Source organism: Colius striatus, chromosome 19 (assembly GCF_028858725.1).
Source record: "Colius striatus isolate bColStr4 chromosome 19, bColStr4.1.hap1, whole genome shotgun sequence".
Lineage (NCBI taxonomy): Eukaryota > Metazoa > Chordata > Aves > Coliiformes > Coliidae > Colius > Colius striatus.
The window spans coordinates 10411459-10430053 of NC_084777.1; the positions used below are offsets into that span (position 1 = coordinate 10411459).

Genomic DNA, 18595 nt, shown 5'->3' on the forward strand with positions numbered 1-18595 from the left:
AGAGGGAAAGAGGGAAAGAGGGAAAGAGGGAAAGAGGGAAGGAGAGAAGGAGAGAAGGAGAGAAGGAGAGAAGGAGAGAAGGAGAGAAGGAGAGAAGGAGAGAAGGAGAAGAGGGAGAAGAGGGAGAAGAGGGAGAAGAGGGAGAAGAGGGAGAAGAGGGAGAAGAGGGAGAAGAGGGAGAAGAGGGAGAAGAGGGAGAAGAGGGAGAAGAGGGAGAAGAGGGAGAAGAGGGAGAAGAGGGAGAAGAGGGAGAAGAGGGAGAAGAAGGAGAAGAAGGAGAAGAAGGAGAAGAAGGAGAAGAAGGAGAAGAAGGAGAAGAAGGAGAAATGGGAGAAAAAGAGAGCAAAGAGAAAAAGGAAAGAGAAAAGAGAAAATAGAAAAGAGTAAAAGGAAAGAGAGCAGAGAGAGCAAAGAGAGCAAAGAGAGCAAAGAGAGCAAAGAGAGCAAAGAGAGCAAAGAGAGCAAAGAGAGCAAAGAGAGCAAAGAGAGCAAAGAGAGCAAAGAGAGCAAAGAGAGCAAAGAGAGCAAACAGCAAAAGGAAAGAGGAAAAAAAGAGAGGGAAAGAGAAAAAAAGGTAGCAGAGATAAGAGACACAAAGATGAAAGAGACAGAAGAAAAGGGAAAAAGCAAAGTTTGTTTTTCAAAGCACAGAGGCCAGAGAACACACCCATCCCCAGGCTTTGTGCTCAGGCACAGAGGGGGAAGCACAGGGGCAGCTGAATGACACCCACGGGCCTGAAGAGAAGCTGCAGGCGGGCAGTGGCAGGGCACAGAGCAGGGCTGAGTCTGCACCCTGCAGCCCCGACTGGCAGCGCTGGGGAGATAACAGCACCCCGTGGAGATAACAGCACCTTCCACACTGCTCCGTGGGGAAGGGAGAGAGAGGAGAGGCTCCAGCGGCCTCGGCCCCACGGCTCCCTGCGGGCTGGAGGGGGAGCCGCAGCGCTGTGGGGGAGCGGGGCTGGGAGGAGATGTGGGAGGAGATGGCTCTTCCTTCCCAGCCACCATGGAGTCAGTGGCGAGCGGCAGCAGAGGAAGGGAGGAGAGGGGCGCCGGCTTTGTTTGTGTTGCTCGGGCCTGAGCTGCGGGCAGAGAGCGCAGACGCGGCCGAGGGAGCGGCACGGCGGAACCGCGCTCAGATAAATCACGGGCCCGGCCGAGCCCCGTTTCCGACGCAGCCGTGTGTTTGTGTTCCCGTTTCCCAGCCTTGCCTCTGCTGTCAATCACCGAGGCTCCGCCGTGGAACGTTCCCTTCCCAGAGCAAACGGCCCTCAAAGGGCGAGGGAGGCGATGGCGGCCGTCCTGGGAGCCAGGGAGCCGGCCGGGGCCCGGTGCGCAGCGGCAGCCAGGCAGCCAGGCCCCAGCCCAGGGCCTCCGCTCGGCCTCTGTGGCAATCCACTGGCAAAGCAGGAGGTTTCTCTATGGGAATGGGGAGCAAGAGGGAGGTTACTGCCCACATCATCCACCTCCATCAGTTGATGCTGGATCAAGACAACTAGCTGCCTGTAGAAGCGATGGTGTCCACAGGGAGACTGACACAGCTCCACTTCACTGATACTCTGCCCTCAGCTTGTGTGAAACCCTTCCATGAAGGCTTTGCTTGCAGCCAGCTCCTGACCCAACTTCTTCCCAGCCCTGGTGGGTCAGAGCCCTGCCATACCTACCCTCAGCTGCTTCATGGTGGCAGCATCCTGACTTTCCTGCGCTGCACTCTGACCTCCCAGCATTGGCTCTAAGGAAAAGCAAAGGGAAAGGTCACAGCAGCCTGAAGCACACGTCTCCTGGCAATCCCTTTCCTCCACACATTGCATCTGAGAGCTTTACATGTCATGGGCACATCTCCTCCAGGCTGGGGCAGCCCTGCCTGGCAGCAGCCATGGGGTGGGTGCACACGTGGGCTGGGCACTGATGCCTCAGCCTGCTGTGTGCCAGCCTGCCCTCTTCCACACACCCTGGCAGCACAGCCAAGACCAAGGCAGCAGAAAGAGCTCCACATCATCCTGAACAGACCCCAGGGCCACAGGACTGAGCCCCAAGACTGAGAGGCAGGAATCAGCAGGATGAAAGGCCCATGTGGCTGCAATGCTGGAGTCCCTCCAGAGCCCCAGCCCGGCAGGATCTGCCTCACACTCAACTTCTGGGATCCTGGAGCCCACTGAGCATCACAGGGTGAGAAATGCTCATGGGGCATGGGATGCCATGGGGCTGGGGCTGCTCCATGCCAGCACAGGGACAGGCAAGAGGTTGGTTCCTCTCCCAAGCCTTGCCAACCCTCCCTGGGCCATCCCCATGGGGACACCCACCTCTGCTCAGCTGCCGCTTGGCCACCTTCAGGTGCTTGGTCCTGCCCAGGTCTTCCCCAAGGAGATAGTACCAGCCACTGATGTCCTGAGTGAGAGGAAAGAAGTTGTTGATGCAGGGGCAGGTATTCACCCCCATTTAACTCAGTTTGGTTGCCCAGAGCCTCAGAGGGATCCTGTTGAAGGAGCTGCCCCAGGCCAGTACACAGAGGCTGCCCAGAGCTGCTCACATACACAGGCACAGCATGGAGTCCTTCTCTTAGCAGCAGGTAAACTTCCATCATCAAGCATCACTGATGTGACCAAGCATCACTGATGTAACAAGTCTCCAGAGGAGCATCAGCATCTTCCTCCCATCCCTACAAGAGCTGGGTGCTGTACACACCATCCTCTCTGTACACAGCGACACAAATTCACTGCCAAAACCTGAGAAGGAAGGGACAACTCTGGGGAGGCCAAATATGACCAGAGTAGAGGCCCCTCCTGGAAGGGCTGCAGTTTAGAGCTTCTCCATTCAGTTATCTTCACTCTTACAATAAAAAAGCTGCATCTCACTTGTCCAGATTTCAGAGGACACCATGCCCAAGCTGCCTCTTACCATCTTCTCAGGTCACTGCCACAAATAGCTCCTTTTTAACCTCTTGATAGGGAATACATTTCCCCATCTCAGGTGATGCATTAACATTTTCACAAAGCCCCTTCCAGCTTGCCAAGATACTCTGATGTCCAGAGGACAGGAGCAGGGCTGTCTAGAGATGAAACCTCAAACTGCTGCCAATCAGCACAAAACATTTCTGTGTTTTAGTGGGTCAGCAGGAGCCACCTGCAGCAGGAGCCACACAGGCTTCTTCAGGGAGGCAAAGCCAGCTGCTCTGAAGGCTGTATTAACAAGCAGCTGTATTACCAAGCAGCAGCCAGGCTGGGGCAGCAGCACTGTGACCAAATTCACAGCAGCAGGGACACGGATTGTGGCACAGAGACAGCCTTGCAGCACCCCTGCCTCCAGCAACAGCACGAGGGCTCTGCATTTGCCCTTTGCCCACCACCACATGAGCTGGTGAAGCCCTGGCTGCTGGGCAGATTGCTCAGAAGAGTGTGTCCCCACCATTGCACCCACTCAGCCACCACCCAGCAGCTAGGTCTCAGATGTGACACATGCCAGGCTGAGTGAGGCTGGCCCCATCTCCTGTCCTGCCCCAGCACTCACTGGGGCCATCTCTCTGCATCCTCATTTGATGCAACTCTGTCTCTGCAGAACACAGTGAAGTGACAGCCCCCTGTCCTAGGACCTCTCATCTAACAGCCTCCCTGTCCCTGCCTCCAGCAACCACACCAACATGTCTCACAGTAGCCATTCATACTGGGAATGGGCCCAGGGAGTTCTCTGGGCCACCTTCACAGCATCTTTATGCCATGCTGGGAATAATCCTGCCCCTGCCCCAAGGGTGCACTGCAGCCAGTGAGAGAGCCAGGCCCCATGCCCACACACTGTGCTCTAGCACAAGGTACCTTGTCCAGGGTCAGGAGGGACTTCACACCAAAGCTCATGCAGCCAATCAGTTTGCTCTGCCTGCAGGAGAGACAGGGACCATCAGCACACACAGTTGTTGAGAACCCCCCAGGGTATCAGCTCTCCACATGCTCCCCTTTGCAGGGACACCACAGACATCCCTGCCCACACTGGGAGCCAGGCAGTGCCCAGGATGTGCCTCTCTCTCTATGCTTTGAGCAAGTGTGGTGTAACCAGACAGCTCAGCTGCAGCAGGGGCAAGGAGGAGCTGGGCTGAAGCATCCTGGGCACCTCCAGCCTACCTGATGCTGCCAGGAGCTGGGCTGAGGAGGCAGATGTCACTTCCCTGAGCAGGCAGCAGAGCCTGTGAGGTGCCAGAGCCCTTGCTTCTGGGCTTTCCTCCTCACTGCACTGTCCCATGGGAGGGGAATGGCCAGAGCCCAGCTCCAGCCCCACTTGGCTTTAGCCAGCAGTGCAGGCACGAGTGGTTTAAAACCACAGTGGTTTCAAACATTGGTCCAGCTGATGGCTACTAAGCAGCAGCAAAGCAGACAGAAGGCAGCAAGGGCAGGATTTGCCCTGCCAGCCTGCACACACAGTGTGGTGCTCACCAGCAAGGGCTGCCCACAAGAATGGTCAGAAACTCCTTACCTGGCATTTCTCTCTCGATTCCACACCGTGACCAGGAGACGTTTCTGCTCATGCTCCTCTTTCACCAGGCTGTAAGGAGGGGAAGGGACAGCCCTTGAGCACTGACCTTCAGCAAGAGCTGCCCTCACAGCCAGAGAACCCTCACCCTCTTCTGACATAGCTCTTCTCCATTCTCTGCACAGAGCACATCAGCATCACCTCAAACAGAAACCTCCTCAAACCAACCACTGTTGCACTAATTCACTGGTTCCTGACAGCCAACTGCAAAGGGATGTGACCTCTCCTGGGCAGGCACTGGGGACACCACTCAGGGGGGTTAAGGGGAAAAATAACCTTGGAGAAAGACACACACCCAACAACAAAGTGTAAATGCAAAGAACAAGCCACATTTCATGCTCTCAGACAACCATCCTGTGCCAGATTAAACACTGCATGAGGACAGAGGTCTGACACAGCCTGGTTAGGCAGCAATGACAAGCTCCACTGAAACACAAGCCACAGAGCTCCTATCCCATGCAGAGACATGCTGTAGCTACAGGAAATCCTTTTACCTTCCTCACTTACACTATTCCAGGGGAAATGGAGCATGTTTGCCCAACTCCTGCCCAGCAAGAACATCCAACCATGCAGGAGCAGCGGTGCCCTGCTGTGTGCTGACAGCTCTGTGAGCCTCTGCAGTGCTCTGCCCAAGTTCAAGGCATCTGAGCTTATAGAATAATGTCTGTCACTCCTCATCTCAGCAGCAGACCTGCTTATGCATGATGTGTGTTTATTATGGATCATAATGCAAACACAGGGCCTTGACTTTGAGAGGGTTCCCTGGGACAGCAGCCACGTGGGTCCCCACTGCCCGGTGTGAACAGGGATGGGTCAGAGCTCCCTCTGCCCTCACATACTCACAAAAGAAAGTGCTCATGGAAGACAGGATTTTTGCTGTCTGGCACAGTCTTTGTCTTTTGCCTGCATTTCCAGTCAGCATCTGGCACGATGGACATCTTTACAAGGGAAAAGAAGCAGTATGTCAGCACTCCCAAAGCAAGCACCTCTCACAGCTCTGGGTGGCTGAACCTCCAGCACCCAGCTGAGCCTGGGCCAATGGCTGGTTTAGGTCACATAACACTAATTGTGTTACAAAACTCCTCAGGACAGGGGAGGGAAGGGAAAAAGCAGAAAAATCAAGGGCTGATGTACACAAATGTTGCTGGCAGGTCTCTCACTTGCAGCCTCCTTGTAGGAGAGGTGCTTCCTGCACTGTGCACACCACAGCGGGAGCAGCCTGCCAAGGTGACCTCCAGGAGAGCCCAGAGCCACACTGTGCTGGTCAAACATCCCCACCAGTCCCTGGGCACCCAGTGGGGTGCTTTTGCAATGAATGATTGACACAGCTCTTAGCAGGGCACTTCTTTGCCTCCATGTGCCCACACAACCTGTGAGGCCTCCAGTACTGGGCAAGAGAACAGCCACCTCCCTGCATGCTCAGCCAGAGGAGGAAAGGGAAGAGACAGGCAGCCCAGAGCATGCTTGGAGAAGCCAACCACAAAACCCTGAGAAAGCATAAAGCTCCCTGAGCAAAACCCCAGCAGAACCCACCTTCACATAGGAGTTGCATGTCTGGTGCTCCTTTCCCATTTTGCTTCCATGACTGGAAAGGAAATGAAATGGTCATGGCCAACAGCAGCAGGGGAGGCATCTTCCTACACTGCAGAACTCTGCTTGGGGTGGGCCAAACCCACCTCTCACCCCAACAAGATGCTGCAGTGACCTCTCCCAGCAGCCTGGTCTCACTGGGCACCCACAAACAGGAGAAGAGCTCGACTGTATGTTTTCTTTAACATGAATGCAAGTGTCTGGGGTGAGGTTGGCAGCAGATGCAGTTCAGCATCCAGATGGCAAATTCCATTTCACTCACCTGACTTCACACAGCTCCAGGCTCTCTGACCCAGAGCCAAACCTACCATCAAGTTAAATTTAACATCAATGCTCATATCCTGATGGCAGCCCTGCAGCACACATGCAGCAGCCTGGAGAGCCCAGGATGGGCTGCTGGTGTGAGCCTAAGCTCCCTCCTAACAAGCCTAGCAGTCACTTTGTCTTTGAGACAGGTATGTGCTCCTAATAAACATGGTTCAGTTTTGGGCTCCATCACTACAAGACATTGGAGGTGCTGAGTGTGTGCAGAGCCAGGCACAGAGGTGGGGAAGGGGCTGGAGCACAGGAGTGCTGGGGAGGGGCTGAGGGAATGGGGGTGTTGAGCCTGGAGAAGAGGAGCCTGAGGGGAGACAGGAGCACTCTCTGACACTCCCTGACAGGAGGCTGCAGGGAGCTGGGGGCTGGTCTCTGCTCCCAAGTAGCAAGTGAGAGGACAAGAGGAAACAGCCTCAAGTTGCCCCAGGGGAGGCTGAGTTTGGAGCCTGGGAAGACAAAGCAGTTCAGATTTTCTGTTCCACCCTGTATTTGCCTTTTTCCTCTTTGCATGGAGTTACAGAAAAATAATTCCACAAGTGGCCACAAACACACTGTGATCACCCAGAGATTTTGGGTTGGCCTCTGAAACAGAGCCCCAAGGTGTACTGCTCTACCAGAGCTGTTCCCCACAGCTGCCACAAGGGTCCAAAGAGCCTGAAGAAAGAGCATAGAAGTGCTGTCCCCATCACTAGCCCACCATGGCTCTGGGGCCACCTCGCCACATGCCCCAAGGAGATACTCACTGTGCAGCATCAGGATCCGGCCCTGCACCTCGATGGACAGCTTCAGCTGGCCTGGAGGAAAGGAGGGGAGAGCTGGTGAGGATGCAGGGCCTTCCAGGAGCACTGGGACCCCGTGGCTTGCACAGGGCCAAACCCATCCTGCTTCCCCAGCCCTATGCACAGGGACATCACTCAGAGAACCAAGGGAGGAGAGGTGGGAGGGAACATCTTCTGCCACCAAGAAAGTGTCAGAGAATCACAACATTATTGAGGTTGGAAAAAACCTTGAAGATCATTGAGTCCAACCCTGAACCCAGTAGTGCCATGGCCACCAATGTCCCTCAGTGAGCCAGCCCACCACGCTGCTCTGATGGCAACTGTGTCACAGCGTTCCTGCTGCAGGATGGCTCCCAGCTCCTCCTGGGCACTGCCCTCATGTCTTTCAGCTCCACATGCAAAAGAACCTTCCAAGAAAACCTGAATACTGTTTTCTTAGTAAATTCTGCTGGCAGGAGGGAGGAGCCCAGGGCAGAGGGAAGGGGGAGCTCCAAGATGAAGCAGTTGCTGTGGGATGAACCAGTCCTTGTTTCACAGGGATGCAGCACACTCAAATCCTCCCCCAGCCCAGGTTCAACTTCCCCTTTGCTTCTCCCCTGAGCTTCTGTGTGGGCAAAGGGCTGTCACCCCTTTGTGTGCCAGCAGGCCAAGCTGCAGATGGCCTGGAGGAACACCAAGGACAACCTTTGGTGGTAGGAAGATGCTGGCACAGGCTCAGAGCAGGCTGCCCCATGGCACTTTTGGGCATCTGCTGCTGTGGGGCCTCGCTGCATGCACACCTCCTCCCTGCTGCCTGCCCTCCTGGACATCTCATCAGCACAGGGTGGTTTGAGGAAATGGGAAGGCCTGAAAAATCCCTTTCCTGGCTGTCACATCCTGCAACAGTTTGTTATCACAGGCACTGTTGAGGAGACACAGCAACAAGGACCAACACAGCACTGCCCACAGCACAGCCCCAGCCTCCTGAGATCAAAGCACAGCAAGAGCTCCCACACTGCAGCCTCCTGCTCTTCCTGGGGCTCCCACACAGCACAGGCTGCTGAGCACACAGGGCATCTCCTAAAACCAGGAGTCAATGCTTGCTTTAATCTAGGATTAAACAAGAATGGCTTCAGTCATGTGTTCTGACACTGGATAACTGTCAGGTGGCCAAAGAGGCCAGGAGCTGCCAGCCCCAAGGAAGAGCAGTGATGACCCAGCCTGCAATCCCTGTGCCACAGAGCCCAGGGGGGATGGGACCATGCAGGATCCCTGACCCCCAGTGACACAGCACCTCAGGGAAAGAGTCTGGGCTCCCCACACAACAGCACCCAGAGCCTTCAGGTGAGGGGCTACATGAAAGAAACGTGGCTTTGGAGCAGGTGTGGATGGAGATCCCCCTTGCTCCCAGTGCCACTGCCTTACCCACAGCCATAGAGTCACAGACTCATTTCAGCTGGCAGAGCCCTTTCAGCCCATGGAGTGCAGCCTCTGTCCCAGTCCCATCAGCCACCAGCCCACTGCCCTCAGTGCAACACCCACCCAGCTCTGAAACCCCTCCAGGGATGGTGACTCCAGCACCTCCCTGGGCAGCCCCTTCCAATGCCTGACAGCCCTGGCACCAAAGCAATTCCTCCTAATTCCATCCACCAAGCCAGGAAGCTGGATCTGCCTGCCTGGGGTGCCCAGCTCCCCACTGCCAGGCTGGCCCAGCCCTGCAGGGAACCACCATCAGTGAGAGCAGAGCAAGGAGCATGGTCAAGAGAGCAAAGGCAGGATGGTTCTATTAACAGGCTTAATGAGAGCACAGGGACATCTGTTTTTACCCCTCAACAGGGCAGAGAACAACATAAAAGAGAGCTCAAAGTGCCAAGATCTGGTTCCTGGAGTTAATGACAGAATCTTTCTTGAGTCAAGAGATTGATTTGACTTGTTAAAGGAAGACCCATGACCTAAACCACTCCAGAGGCAGCCCTTAAGGAGGAGGCTTCTCCCCAAATGGATTGGCAAAACACAGCACAGGAGCAAGAGCTCACTGTGGGACTTGGCACCCTGTGGGTGCTTCAGAGCCCATCTGTACAAGATGGTAGCCCAGAGGCAAGGTTTCTGCTCACTGGTGCCTTTTAAGCTACTTAAGGAGAGAGAGGAGGACTCAGAGCAGAGAGAGGAGGTGGGAGGGATGGAGTCAGGGAAGTGTCAGCCCAGGATTCCAGTGTAACTCAGCTCAGCCTGACCATCCTCCTGGGGCAATCAGAAATCCCTCTACAGAGGCACAAAGACAAAGGGGGAGGATTATTTATAAAGGAAGAATGAAGGAAGGAGCATCTCAAACATGCCTTTGTGCTGGTGACAGGCAAAATCAGCACCTGCAAACAGTGTCCCCAGCTGCAGAAGGACACACTGCTCACAGCCTGCTCTGAAGCACAGCTGAGAATAAAACCAGCCCTCACACAGCTCCAAACCCAACCTGCGGTTCCCACTTCCATTTGAAATGCCCATGCCAGATCCCTGAGCTCTCAGCTCTCACCTGGAGCTGTGATTTGTGACTTTCAGCACTGCCTGGGCCTGTCTGCCAGCAAATGATTCCCAGCATTGAAAACTCAGCAGGTCACAGAGCCCCATGTGTAAACCCCTGCTGAGCAAGGGCAGGTCCCAGGGCAGCAGCTCTGCTCTGCCAGCTTACAGCTGTACACTCACTTCCCCACATACTAACAGCTCTCCATGGGTCTGGGTGAAATGCTGCTGGGCTGTCAGCCCCTGGCTCGCTGCCCCTCCTCTGAGCACCCTTCCAGTGGGGTTCCCAGGGAGCTGCTAGCTGGGGTAGGATGTGCAGATCTTAAGGGTGATGCAGGGTCTGAAACCTGTGGTATTGCTCTGAATCAACACAGAACTCCACACTTCCCAATGCCCTCAGAGAACCAGAAGTCTGAAAGCATCATTAGCACACTTTGTTAAGTCTGATGCAAAACATTCCATCTGCATTTGTTTTCCAGCTCACAAAACATGACAAACAAACTTGTAAACACCATGGGCAGGCATCTAAGCATCTTCCAGATTGAAAACCAACAGTTCATTTTGCAGAAGACAAGCCAAGAGCTTTACAGCCTGCTGGGCTGGGCATGTCTGATGGGATGCTTTAACCTCCAACAATCCAGAGAACTCATTTCCCAACCTCTCTCCAGCTCACACGTGTGTCCCTGTGGGTATCTGTATGTCTGAGAGCACACATGTGTGTGTGTGTGTGTGCACATGTGGGAGTGAATGTCTTCATCTGCATCTCCACAGGCACAACCAAGAGCAAGGTGAGAAAGCCAAGACATGAGCCAGGTGGGGGAAATCAGCTCTGTTGAGGCTAACACATATTTCCAGCAGAAGGAATATTGTCCCCTGGTTTCATCATGACACCCCAGCCCTTCACACCCTGACTGTAACCCCTCTGCTACCTCCACATCTCAGACACTGTGGGAACCTTCTCACTGTTCCATGTAACAACCCTTTACACCACGAAAGCCAAACGCTCCCATCTAACCAGCAGTCAGCCCAGGAATGAATGAGGCCTGGGGAGGAGGAAGGAAGCTTTTGTGCTGGGTAATTTGGGGTAAGGGCAGGGGAGAGGTTGGGGGGAGGAAGGTCTATGCCCAGCCCTGGGGCATAGGGGACCTTGGGGCTGCTCGGATCCTCAGGCAGCACATGGGGCCACGGCTCCTGCACAGTGAGGGATGTGTCACAGCTGCTTCTGGTGCAGGGCCAGGGTCTGGCCCCTGTGTCACAGGCTGTGCCAGCATCAAAGAGAGCAGCATGGAGAGAAAATGGGCAGGTTTGTCACCTTCAGAAGTATCACAAATTGGCCCCTAGGAGAAAGGATTTGGGAGTACCCTCTCCTTCCCCTGAGGAGCAGGTGACACCTCTCTCTCAATGCATTTCTCAATGCATGGTGGGGGCTGGAAGGGCCCTGCAGAGCTGCTCCAGCCCCAGCCCCTGCTCAAGCAGGTTCCCCTGGCTCAGGGGCACAGGAACGTGTCCAGGTGGGGTTGGAAACCTCCTGAGAAGGAGCCTCCAGCCCCTCCCTGGGCAGCCTGGGCCAGGGCTCCCTCACCTCAGCACCAAAGGACTTGCTCCTTGTGTTTAAGGGAACTGTTTGTGTTCCAGCTTGTGTCCCATCACCCATCCTGCCACTGCTCTCTTGCTCAGAGCTGACCACGTCTCACCAGTGATGGGCAGCCCATGAAAGGATTTGTGGCTGCAGAGATGATGTTTGGCCCAGACCTGGTTACAGAGCCAAGAGGCACCACAAAACTCTCATAGCTGATTCCTACAAAGACAGGAGGACTTCAGCTTCCAGGATGTCCTTCTCTCTCTGCTTCCCTGCAGCCTCCTTAACACACATTGGCTGACTGCCTGCCCTAAAGCTGGAGCTCAGAAAGACAGATGCTGCTTAAAAATGGCACCTGGGAAGGGCACCAGCTTCCTTCTGTGCAAGACAGATGCTGACAAAGCCACCACACACCACGAGCAACCTGTCACAACCTGGTATTTGTTGCCAAACTCACCTGCTCACAGGATACAGGGCTCGTGCCCCCCATTGCTGGGCCACCACTGCCCACAGGCTTCTTCAAGCCCATGCAGCAACACTGAGGCTGCCACAGAAAGATGCACAAGGATCAAAGGACATCGAGGCTCTTCCCTAATTGGAGGCCACAGCTCCAACCAGCCCTACACAGCAATCCCAGCTCCTGCCCATCCAGGGGGCAAATGCCCTGGGTGCCCGGTGCCCGCTGCAGCAGCCACAGAGCCTGCAGCTCACTCTGAGGGCACTGCCCAGTTCACCAGCTCAGTGGAGCCACATACCATCCCAGCTCAGGGAGGAGAAGCGAGCAGGGAGCGCGTCCCAGCCGCCTGCCCGCGCCGGGCTCTGCGCACCACGGGCACCCCCTGCCCGGCGCTGCGGGCTCCGCGCTTACCGAACGTGCTCAGGTAAAAAGAAGCTCCCAGGGGATCGGCCCGGCGGGTGCAGAGCGAGACCGTGTGCACGGCGCCGGGCTCCATGGCAGGAGCCCTGCGGTCAGGCGGCGGCTGGAGCCGCCCGGCGCGGGCCGGGGTGCAGCGGCCGTTGCGGGGGAAGGGCCGGGCGGCGTTGCCATGGCTCACGCGTCCCGCCGCCGCTCCCATTGGCCCCGCGGGTTTGAATGGGAGCTGCACCTGCCGGAGCAAACGGGCCGCGGCCCCATGGCGCGGCTCGGCGCGGCCCGGCACGGCACGGCTCGGCGCGGCCCGGCACGGCACCCGCGGGTTTGAATGGGAGCTGCACCTGCCGGAGCAAACAGGCCGCGGCCCCACGGCTCGGCGCGGCTCGGCCCGGCCCGGCCCGGCCCGGCCCGGCACGGTACCCGCGGGTTTGAATGGGAGCTGCACCTGCCGGAGCAAACAGGCCGCGGCGCCACGGCTCGGCACGGCTCGGCACGGCACGGCTCGGCCCGGCATGGCATGGCACGGCCCGGCCCGACACGGCACGGCTCGGCGCGGCTCGGCACGGCACGGCACGGCTCGGCACGGCACGGCACGGCTCGGCCCGGCACGGCACGGCCCAGACCCACGGACACGGACCCACAGCCCTGCCAACACCGACCCACGGGCCCGGACCCACACAGCACTGACCCACAGTCCTGCTCTGGCCTCCCCATGGGCTCAGACCCACACAGCACTGACCCACGGGTCCAGACCCACAGTCCTGCCCAGCCCAAACCACGGGCTCAGACCCACACAGCACTGACCCACAGCTCTGCCTGGCTCGACCCACGGGCTCAGACTCACACAGCACTGACCCACAGCTCTGCCTGGCTCGACCCACGGGCTCAGACTCACACAGCACTGACCCACAGCTCTGCCAGCACCAACCCACAGGCACAGACCCAGAGAGCACCGACCCATAACCCTGCCCTGGCCTCCCCATGGGCCCAGACCCACACAGCACTGACCCACAGCTCTGCCTGGCTCGACCCACGGGCTCAGACTCACACAGCACTGACCCACAGCTCTGCCAGCACCAACCCACAGGCACAAACCCAGAGAGCACCGACCCATAACCCTGCCCTGGCCTCCCCATGGGCCCAGACCCACACAGCACTGACCCACAGCCCTGCCTGGCCTGATCCACGGGCTCAGACCCACACAGCACCGACCCACAGCTCTGCCAGCACCAACCCACAGGCACAGACCCAGAGAGCATCAACCCATAACCCTGCCCTGGCCTCCCCATGGGCCCAGACCCACACAGCACCGACCCACAGCCACCCTTGCTCGGCTGCCTGGGAACTGCCCCACTGCAGCGACACGGGCCAGCAGCGTTCCCAGCTCTTTGGGGAAATTCCTGCAGGCAAGGAAAGGCTGAAGGAGGATTGGTCTGGAGGGATGAGCTAACAGGCCAAGGGAGGTTCTGTTCCCCCTCTGCTCTGCCCTGCTGAGGCCTCATCTGGAGTCCTGGGGCCAGTGCTGGGCTCCCCAGCTCCAGAGGGACAGGGAACTGCTGGAGAGAGGCCAGTGCAGGGCCAGCAAGATGCTGAGGGGACTGGAGCATCTTCCTTGTGAGGAAAGGCTGTGGGACCTGGGGCTGCTCAGCCTGGAGAAGAGAAGGCTGAGGGGGGAGCTCAGCAATGCTGATCAGTCCCTAAAGGGTGGGTGTCAGGAGGATGGGGCCAGTCTCTGTTCTGTAGCACCCAGTGACAGCACAAGGAGTAATGGACATAAACTAGAACACAGATAGTTCCACTTAGCACAAGGAGCAAGTCCTTTGGTGCTGAGCTGAGGGAGCCCTGGCCCAGGCTGCCCAGGGAGGGTGTGGAGGCTCCTGCTCAGGAGGTTTCCAACCCCACCTGGACACGTTCCTGTGCCCCCTGAGCCAGGGGAACCTGCTGGAGCAGAGGCTGGGCTGCAGCAGCTCTGCAGGGCCCTTCCAGCCCTCACCATACTGGGGTGCTGTGATACTGGGATTCCATAAAAGGAGGCAAGGAATGGGTTACCTGTTTGGCTCTCATATGACAAGGAATCAGGCACACAGCCCCCCAGGCTCATGGGTCACTCTGTAAGACCCCAGAGCAACCCCCTCCATCAGCCAGGGGCTGGTGATGCACCCACCAGTTCCAGACCCTGCACCACAGGAGGAACAATGGAGATGGTCCCTCTGAATAAAAACCCACCAAAACTCTCTAAAGCTGGACTAGCCCAGAACACTCTGCTTCCCACCCACAAATCTATGCACCCTGCTCCCCACAGTGCAGGATCCCATGGGGGACTGATCCCCACTCCAGGCCCCACATCCCCCATTGCTGCAGAAAAGGCCATGCTCAACGAGTTTGGTTCCTGCTGTGAGGCTGCAGGGCCCCCAGCACGATGAGGGGCTTGTGGGGAGCCTGGGACACCCCATAGGGGCTTTCTGGGTAAGAGTGGCTGATTCAGAAGCCCTGCTTCCCTGGGCCCAGGCAGAGGGGAGCCCTGACAAGTGAAGGTTGGGAGAGACAAGGGTGCAGCCCAGCACAGGCTCTGAGCAGATGTGCTGCTGTCAGTGCCCTGCAGGCACCTCCATCTCCCAGCCTGCACTCAGCTGGAGTAATGCTAAACAGATTGACCTCTCTGGAACAGAAAAGAACAAGATCTCCAGTAGAGTCCAGGGTGCTGGACATGTATCCCTAACACTCCTCTGCACAGTCACCCCTCCACACACTCCTGGCCAGGGCTGAGCCCCTGGCTGACTCACAGCACCTCTCACAGCCCTGTCACTTACCTTTCCCCCTCACTCGTGCACGGCTGATCTTCCTCCTGCTTGCTGATGGTCCCCTCTGCTTCTGTGGGCTGGATGGAGCAGCCCCACATGGCCCCTTGGCCAGGGCTGGCAGACACTCCAGCAACTCAGCACTCTGCTCTGTCCCTGCCAGAGAAAAGAGGAGATTAGAACAGGACAGAGCCACAGGACTGTGTCTGCACCTTGCCCCAGCCTTCCCCAGCTCTGCACTGAGCCTCCCCTGACCAGCTCTGCACAAATGTGGCATGTGCTGGCAGTGTGGCACATCTGCCCCATGCCATCATCCCTCTGCCCCACTCTGCCTGCAGGAAGGAGTGATGGAGAGTCACTAGATCCAGTCTCACAGCAGGACCCCTGTTCAGAGGGAGTCACCCCTGGCCTGTGTCAGCTGCAGCCTTGGCCTGGCCCTTCATATGCCATGCACCAAGTGCATCCCATGGGGCTCAGCTCAGCTCAGCTCTGTTACATTTTTAACAGACAGCCAAACCTGTCAGGGCTTCATTCAGCCCTAAGCAGCTCTCCAGGACACTAGAGATGCTGCCCTGCCACTGCTGGGTGTGCAGGACAGTCTTGCAAGGCTCCAGCTCTGATCCAGCTCCCAGCCCACAACCTGCTGATGTGCTGGGGCTCAGAGCAGCAGAGAGGCTCTGGGTGCTTTCCTTGTGGCCAGCACCCTGCAGGTAGCACACCAACCCCAGCCTGCTCCTTCTCACTCACAGCCATCAAACTGCCACCCAGGAACCCACCATGGGACCCCATGATGGTAGAGACAAAAGTGCCCAGGCCCAGGAAGGGGAGCTCTGATGGAGAGATCTCCCAGCCACAGCATGGAGCAGAGGAACCAGCATGCCCAGTAACTCTTCAGGATGAGAAACATCTGCCCAGGCCTCTTCCACAGAGAAGCAGCAAGATGAGTGCAGCACAAGTGTCTTAGGTGGCCATTAGTGTCCCTCATCCCATGGCAGAGCTGTGCCACACACACTCTCCATCTGCACAAGCAAAAGAGCCTGGCCTGGGATTTAGATGCAAGATGCAGCCCTGCAGAGCTGTGCCACTCAGCCCTGTGTTGTGGCAGTGGGTACTGGGATGTACAGCACCCAACACACTGTCCAGTGCCTTCAGGTACCCCAAAACAGCCCCTCCAGCTCCATCTTGACAGCTCCTAGCCAAAGGGTCCAGGCAACTTGGAAGGGCTGTTTGCTGGCTGGAAAAGCTGCCTTCTCACCACAGTTTGGGATATTCTCTGGCAGGGGCACTGGCTTGATTCAGCTGAATTGACACTGGCAAAACTGCCTGAAACTGGAGGAAAAGCAACAGAGAGACAGAGTGAACAAGGGAGGGAGGGAAGGAGGGATCCTCTCTGCACAGCCCAATCCATCTCTGCCAACAGACACCTATTGTACCACTGCCATCAATCACAGCCCCTCTGGGCATTAAAGGAGAGACAAATAATGAGCCAGCAGTCTCCAAGGCCTCCAGACAAAGAGCACAGCTCTGTTTGAGCTGCCTGGCCCCTGCAGTGCTCAGCCCTGACCTTGGCAACCCACAGGAGCCATGAGAAGGCAATCAGCCAAGCAGCCAGCTAATGCCACTCGCTGTTTTTCTTGCCTCCTGAGGTATTTAGGGCCTGTGAAGGCCCAGCAGGAATCTCTGCTGGCAGCTCTTATGCAAAGCTCCTGTCCTGGTGACTCCTTATCCCTTCTTCACGTGGCACAGCAGCAACACAGGACTCAGGATGTGAGATGTGACACACAGCTCAGTGACCAGAGGAGCAAAAAAAGGCCCAGGGCTGAGTCCAGTCGGGCTGTGAGACCCTCTGTCCTGCTCAGGCAGCACCCAGAGCCATCCCCAGGCATGGCTGGAGCCCCCTGCAGCCCAGGGACTGCACAGCCCAGGGGAAGGGGCACCAGGCACAGCCACAGGTCAGAGCTGTTGGCACAGCTGAGCAGCCCTCCTGCTGCTCAGCCTTCTGGCAGCAGTGCCCAGGAGCCCAGTGGGCTCTGCCCCAACAACCTCTCACTGTCTCCAGGCACAGGGATCCAGAGTTCAGGGTGGGGTAAAGAGAGGGCTCCTAACAAAGAAGTGATTGATTCTCTAATTGCTGCTTGTTTGTCCAGCACTGTAGTGAACTTTGCTCCCTAATCAAAATGCAGAGGATGCACAAGGACATTTTGATAAGCAGGAACATTCTGTGGGACAGGCAAAGCCCAAGTACAGGAGCTCCCACAACCACTCAGCTCTCAGCAGCTCCAAGATAAACACCACCTCCTCACAACACCACCAAACCACCTCCTCACAACACCTCTGGATGTGAGTACAAGGGGAAAGCTGGATCCCAGTTTCCCAGCCAGGCTGACAATGTCAGAGGTGCAGCAGGTGAGCAGAAGATGCAGTTTGGTGACTTTTCAAGCCTGGGCCACCAACTCTTTTGGCTGCCTCGTGCCCCTGTGGCTCCCAGGATAGCTCCCAGGCTACCCTTTAGGACCCAGTAACCCAGGTCAGATGGGGAAGCCAGTGCTGTGGGCAGCATGATGGGAACGGGAGGGGAAAGGCTGCTCCAGCTCTAAGGGCTCTGATCCAAGCACCTCTGCCCTGTTACAAGTACCTGGCTTCACACATCTGGGACAGCTGCCTTGTGTGAGGCATTAATGCAGTTGGCAAAACCCAGAAACACAAGGAGGGGAACACAGAACCCCAGAGAGGAAATGTGTCCTGAGCCAGGAGCCAGGAGTACATCCCTGCAGCACACACAGGCTGTCCCGCCAAGAGATGAGCTGGCCAAGTGTGCAGCCCATGCCATGACCTCCAGCAGCATCCTGTCCCAGCTGCCCAAGGAGATATTTGCACCGTGGCATCTAGAAACACACTCCCATGGCCTGCTCCCTGCTCTCCTCATAGACACAGGGGCAGCCAGTGGGGCAGATCTGGCTTCTCCCAGCAGAGAAGCCTCCAGCAGAGCTCACCAATATCAGAGCTCATCCAAATTACAGTGAGGTGAAACCAGATCCTCTGCTGATGTGCAAGAGAGCCCTGGACACAGAGCTGAGGAGGGGATAAACCCCATGATCCTCTCTCCTCACCCTCATCCCCTGACCTCATTGGCAGTGGAACTGGGACAGGAACTGAGCCACATGTATTTATACTACAGAATAATCCAAGAGCTCTTCCTTCCTCCCTACAGAGAGAGTCTGGGGACCCCTCATCATCCCAGTCCTAGGGTCTGCACAGAAACCTCACAGAGGCTCAGACCCCCTCTTTTATGCCTGTGCTCTCCATCTGCCACCCATCAAACTGAAAGCTTTAGCCCAGCAAATTGACTTGCCCCTCAAATAAAAATGCAATCTGGGATTACATGTTTCAGTGCCCAGCATCCCCAGCTACCAATGACCAGCACAGCACACCTCAGCCCACAGGACACCAAACAGTCCTGCTGAGGGAACAAGCAAACACTCCACCCCACAGTCCCAGACATCCTGACCTTCTGTTACAGCAGGCAGAGTGTGCCAGCCCAGCTCTGCTGTGCCCTTGTCTCCTTCACTGCACATCCCCACAGCAGCAGCCAGACTGTGCCTTGTGCTGCTCCTCTCCAGCACTGCCAAGCCTGCAGCTCTCCCTG

The 18595-nt window shown here is 57.0% G+C and overlaps 1 protein-coding gene across 1 annotated transcript in view; it reads right to left on the reverse strand.

The window, feature by feature from the left end:
* RGS3 (regulator of G protein signaling 3) overlaps positions 1–12230 on the reverse strand; it is a 77132-nt gene extending 64902 nt beyond the window's left edge. Inside the window, exons 1-8 of the mRNA XM_062011354.1 lie at positions 12146–12230; positions 7141–7220; positions 6052–6081; positions 5362–5456; positions 4462–4530; positions 3810–3870; positions 2304–2388; positions 1665–1732 (exon numbers count right to left, since the gene is read on the reverse strand). Of these exons, the coding sequence (XP_061867338.1) occupies positions 1665–1732; positions 2304–2388; positions 3810–3870; positions 4462–4530; positions 5362–5456; positions 6052–6081; positions 7141–7220; positions 12146–12230 (573 nt within the window). The remainder of the gene's footprint in view (positions 1–1664; positions 1733–2303; positions 2389–3809; positions 3871–4461; positions 4531–5361; positions 5457–6051; positions 6082–7140; positions 7221–12145) is intronic.
* Between the last annotated feature and the right edge of the window lie 6365 nt (positions 12231–18595).